Genomic DNA, 5831 nt, shown 5'->3' with positions numbered 1-5831 from the left:
GAGGAACCAGGAGCAGAGAGAGGAGGAACCAGGAGCAGAGAGGAGGAACCAGGAGCAGAGAGCATCATGGGTCAGAAAGGTTCTTCAGTTTGATTTTAATCCAGAACTTGTCAGTTTTAAAGAGTTAAACCTGCTCAGGTGTCCAGGTTCTACCAGGTCTCTGCTCCAAAAGTGGGAGTGGAGGTCCGGAGTGACGGTTCCGTCGGCTGAGCCGGTCCCATCTAGAACAAACAAAACAAACAGAACCAGGACTTTCAGGACCTGGACGAGCAGAACCTGCTGCAGACGAGTGGAGAGATAATCTGAATCTAGAACATCTGAACGTCTCTGGACTCCTGACCACCGGTACCTGTCGTATAGAACAAGTCGGACCTCTCCAGGAAGTCCCGGTCCACTTGGTACAGGAATGGTTCTGCCGGTTCTTCCAGCTGACGGTTCTCCACCATGTCCAGCCAGTGACTGTTGTACCAGCAGAACCTTTTAGTCTGGATCCTCCTGCCCCACTCCTCATCTTTCTCCTGAGGAGAGACAACAGCTGCTGGTTTGAAACCTCAACCAGAGGAACCGGGTCGGAACCGTTCTGCTTCCATTCCTCACAGACAGACCCAAGGTTCTGAGTTTTATTCTCAGCTGTAACCTGAACACAGAACCGTGTTCTCTGGTCCGACAGCGGGACGGGAACGAATCAGCTGATCAGTTAATCTGACTTTTATTAATCCAACGTTTTGCTGCTGATGAGGGATTAAAGAACTGTTCTCTTCATCCTTCCTCCCTCCTCTTCATCACGCTCTCTCTCTCAGCTGTTTGTAAAAACATGAGTTTAATTTTAAACTGCAGGATGAAAGGTGGCGGGCGACAGGCAGTCCTTTAATGAGCAGCATGACTCAGCACTTCTTCTGTTTAATGATCCGAGGTGTGTGTGTGTGTGTGTGTGTGTGCGCGTGTGTGTGTGTGTGTGTCCACAGCTCTGCTTTCTCTCTGAACTCCGTGTTCTCCTTCTGACACTCTCCAGAACCACGGAGCAGCTTTCATGTGGCTCTCAGCTCAGAGATCGAACTGATCGCCTCAATGAAACACTTCCTTTAGTTTACAGACACCCCCCCCCCCCCACACACACACACACACACACTGCTCACACACAGCTAATCACTGGTCCGAGGTCCTATTAAAAAAAAAAAAAACTATCTTGGGCATGTAATCTGACAATTACATAAACACTCATTTAAAACACAACAAGCTTCCTAATCTCACATCAGAGCTGCTCCTTCATGTAAGCATTTCCACTTATACCCTTAAAAAAAAAATCTCCGCCCCTAAAAATTCAGTCATGGGCAATTTAATTAAAAACACAAAAATATAATTAAACAGCGCAACTAAACTGCAAATGAGTTTTACAGTTTAAGTGGGTCATTAATAAATTTTTGATTATTTACAATATTGTTGAAAAATATGACGAGAGAAATGTTTGATGGGTAATCATGTATTAAAACAACAACACCAATTTGTCAAAATAATAGTGATCAAAATTTTGCCAATTTACTTTCATTAAAAAAAAAGTCTTCTCATTGAACAAGTAAACAACAAAGAATTGAAGCACAGGAAGGCAGTGGAGATACTGGAGCAGGTGAAGTTTGAGAGAAGTGGAGCTGCTCTACTCACACAGGGAGAGCTGTCGGTCAGGCTACTTCTTGCTGCTCTTTAAAAGAGTCATTGCGTCAACTCTTTACTTATGAAGGTAAACGTAGATGTTTAACAACCAAAATACACCAGAATGAAGGAAATTACATCTACTTTATTCAAAATGTTCTGGGGAAGGACCCCTAGAACTCCCCACATTTGAGTTCCGGCATCGGTTGCTTTACAAACCACACCTGAGCACTGACCACACCTGTCCATCAGCAGCTGATCCGTGGATCTGTTGGACCTTTAAACTCTGAAGCTGACTGTTTAAACGTGAGATCAGGTTTTGCTGCAGACTGATGTGAGACCAGTTTGTTGTCAATCATCTGTAAATCTATGGTCCACCTGAAGTCGATGTGTAAACATCTCAAACGTTCAGGCTCAGACTGAGCTGGACGGTTCCAGTGAACGTCTAACAGCAGAACACGAACTTCTCAGGTGCGTTTCTCTAAACCGACTGATGACAAAGATGGAGGCGGAGACTCACGGCGATGATGTCCAGGGTGTTGTCGCAGACCTTTCGGATCGCGGCATTGTTGTCGTGCATCAGGTCGAGCAGGTAAGCTGCAGCTGCTGCCCGCGGGAGTTAAAGAAAGTAAAGACGTTTGATGACGCCACCAGAATCAAACCCAGCACAGGTTTGTCTCCCGTCTCCACAGCTGAACAAAACATTCAGAAAGTTTAAAAACCGTCTGAATCCAGAGGGCTGGAGAGGATGGACTCAGAAGAGACACCGTCTCTGACGCAGGTGGAAGACGCCGACGTGCAGGGAAGGATACGCGTGTCCTTCACGACGACGTCTCTTGTAGCTTTGTGACAAACCATGTGATAGAAGACGAACAGAATCTGACACACGAACTCGTCGTCCTCCTGTTGGGCTGAGACACAAACAACACGAGCCGCTTACGCTCTGCAGAACAACTCAACAGGTTCCTGAGGTGACCGTTGATCCATCTTCAACTTGTCATTAGAAGAAGGAACCTTCACGCTCACGAACATCAAGATGACGTCCAGTTTGAATTTTAAAATGATTGTTTGTCTGTAAATTAATTAAATTATTTGTTTTATTAAAGCAGATTTAAAACCTCACTGGGACCTGAGGAGCTGCGGGAACACCAGAGTCAACCTGACCCGATGGTTCGGTTCTTACCGTTGAGCAGCTCGATGAGCGCAGGAATAATCCCCGAGTCGGCCAGCGAGGCGGCGCACGAACCGTCCGCGGACATGGTTCCGATCAGGACCACCACCTCCAGGATCAGGTCGTCCTCAGCAGAACCTGACGGCGCAGAACGTTTGACAGGTTCAGAGGATGGACCCTGACAGAACGAGTCAAGAGCTGGTCCAAGGGGACACACCTGGTCTGAGGCGGTCCTTCAGGTACGGCACCAGGCTGTACTCCTCCAGCACCAGGGCCCAGTCCAGGTCTGGGATGGTCAGGTTGGCCAGCGTTCCCAGACACTCGATCACAAACTCTTCGTCCTCGTCTTCGCTGATGTGAGCTGCCAGCTCTCCGACGTGGTCCTGTGGCCAGGCGGACGGTAAACAACCACACAAACACATTTCAGATAAAAAACTAGATTTTTTTGGTCAAACTTTAGTTTCATGAAACGCATCAAAGATCCAAACTTGTGTCTTCAACACCGGGACTCGTGTTGTCATCTTAAAGGTTCAGACTCTGACCACAAACAAGCTCCTGGTGGGTCCACTGTGCTGAGAAAGGTTTCTGATCATCTTCATCAGCAGAGCATCCTTCAGCTTCAGGGCCCTCTTCATCAGCACCTGCAGTCCGTTACCTGCGGAGAGCGGAGCAGGTGGTTTAAAGGGACGCGGCGGTTCCTCAGGAGGCTCCTCTGCAGCTCAGACCTTCACAGAAGAGCTGAGCGTTGCTCCTGTCAGCAGCCAGGTTGATGCAGAGCGAGAGGAGCTCCACGGCCATCTTCTCCTCGCCGCAGTCACACACCATCTTCATCAGCTGATGACGGGACGAATGAAGCAGAAAAACAATCGTTCTGCTGCTGACGTCAGAGGAGCAACACGTAAAACCATTTAAAAAGGAGAAGCGTAGAAAGAATTTACGTCTTTACGTTAAAGCGTCCTGGTTCCAGTCTCTGATCCGGTGAATTCAACACTTTTCAGACTTTAATCAAATCAAAGTTGATGTTTAGGTGTTGGATTAAATCCTGTTAACTTCTGATTGAAACTTTTACTGTTTTTAATCATAAAAAAGGGTCACACGTAAAAAAGAACCGTTTTAGTCGAACGCAGAGACGTCCTGATCTGATGTCAAGTATCAGGCCGCGGTCCTGATAACGACTTTTGTTTTATTTGATCAGTTTCAGAGTAATCGACCATTTCTGGTTCTATCCACCTTCTTCCTGGGGACCCAAATGATTCTGGTACAACTTCCTGTCGGACAGGAAGTAGCAGTCAGCACTGGTTAACCATGGTAGAGGAGCACGGACCACCGCTTATTTGAAAGAAATTTGCGTTCAGTTTAGCAGATAAAAAAAGATAAATCATCTGTTTTTGTTTTGTTCACATTAATTTAACAAACATAAAGTCTACTAAATAGCTGTGCTGCGTTCAGGTACCTGTTGTGTTCAGGGCTGCAGAACAACCAGACCGAACTAAATCAGCGGCTACAACAACAGAGTCTGAACACGGACCCAGAACAAGAGTTCCTGAGAAAACATAGGCGGCGCAACCGTTATATGTGAAGGGGACAAGTCCCCCCCACATAAAAAAAACATTCATTTAGACCCCCCCCCACACACACACACACACACTTTTACTATGAAACATAGTTCAGGCGGCGCAGTTTCTTTCTTCGTGAACGAATCCATTCCACTTGATTAATAGGAGAATAAACCACTAAAACTCCACTCCAGGTTTTCCTGGTTACCTCCACCTCTAAACACAGCAGCCTGTTGCCACGGTTACAATATACGGTGGTCACAGAATATGGTGTAACACCTGCAATGTTTCTGTGCGTCTCCTCCTGCCTCGGCAGAAAACGCGCACAGGTGGAGGAGGTGGAGACACCTCTGTGTTACTCGTCAGTTTAGCAGCTTAGTGCGGGCAGTTGTTGACCGGGGGGGGAGGGGGGGGGTTGATCATCAACATATATTCATGTTAGGAGGATGTTTGAGAGGAGCTACGTCTGTAGCATGTTAGCTTTGCAGTAACTGTGACGCTGTGAGACTCTGCAGGTGTAAGAGACTCTGTGTGTTCAGGTGCATTAAAGGTGAAATGTGTTTAAACCCCCACACCTTATTGTCCTCAAGCTTCATGACAAACATCATTTACATGAGGAGTGTTGAACACAAGTAAAAGAGTCCAGTGGTGATGATTTTTATTTCTCTATAAACACAAACAGTGTCGACCTGATGCTCTGTGTTAAAGTGTATTAAAGTTAAAATGCCTTTAAACCCACAGATGAATTTACACAAACTTGGAGAGAAACATGTTTTAAATGTGTGGAATTAAAGGAGATCCAGGTGAAATGTTGATTTTTTGTTCACTAGTGAACACCTTTTTTTTACGTGCGCACACACCAACACACATCACTGTGTCCCCCCCACATTAAGGACGCTTCTGACGCCCTTGTGTGAAAAGAGCTATAGTTTCATCTCCCACCTGCAGATGAGGAATTAAGAAGAACGTGTCTGAACAATGTGAACTTGAAGAGAAAACCCAAAACTCTGTATGTGAGCTCATTTCACTTTGTTGACAAACGGCCGACGGAGGAAAACCTGCATCCTACTTTGTGTCTGGACGACAATAAACCACCAGAGAAGAGACGCCAGGACCTCAAAAGGAATGAAAACAGTGACGAGAACATCAGGGATGATTTCAGGTGTATGGAGGTCACAGCTTTATATATTTGTTCATCTTCAGTTTATGATTTTCTCTGTAATGAACCCAAGCTCAGTGATGGAGGACTTTAAGTCTTTGCCTGGACTCTGTGTCTGATTTAAGGTCAATAAGTTTGTGTCCCACCTCTTTTATCAAAACACCACCGACCTTATTACTGTGGAGACACTGATACACCTCAGAGCTTCTCAGGTGGTTCATCGCTTCACCGTCAGAAGGACTGAGTCAATGAAGTAGCTAAATATGCTAGTAGATGTAGCTAAATATGCTAGTATAAG

The 5831-nt window shown here is 46.0% G+C and overlaps 1 protein-coding gene across 1 annotated transcript in view; it reads right to left on the bottom strand.

Moving 5' to 3' along the window:
• Positions 1–5831, bottom strand: part of kifap3a (kinesin-associated protein 3a) — a 29705-nt gene that overhangs the window by 6002 nt on the left and 17872 nt on the right. Inside the window, exons 12-19 of the mRNA XM_037697787.1 lie at positions 3544–3652; positions 3361–3473; positions 3036–3201; positions 2831–2956; positions 2460–2558; positions 2168–2253; positions 350–518; positions 131–221 (exon numbers count right to left, since the gene is read on the bottom strand). Coding sequence (XP_037553715.1) covers positions 131–221; positions 350–518; positions 2168–2253; positions 2460–2558; positions 2831–2956; positions 3036–3201; positions 3361–3473; positions 3544–3652 — 959 coding nt within the window. The remainder of the gene's footprint in view (positions 1–130; positions 222–349; positions 519–2167; positions 2254–2459; positions 2559–2830; positions 2957–3035; positions 3202–3360; positions 3474–3543; positions 3653–5831) is intronic.

The sequence above is a fragment of the Nematolebias whitei genome, chromosome 3, assembly GCF_014905685.2.
Source record: "Nematolebias whitei isolate Nwh7 chromosome 3, NemWhi1, whole genome shotgun sequence".
In the NCBI taxonomy this organism is placed as follows: Eukaryota; Metazoa; Chordata; class Actinopteri; order Cyprinodontiformes; family Rivulidae; genus Nematolebias; species Nematolebias whitei.
Note: the sequence above shows the minus strand (reverse complement) of the source record. Positions and strands in the feature narration are given on the sequence as shown.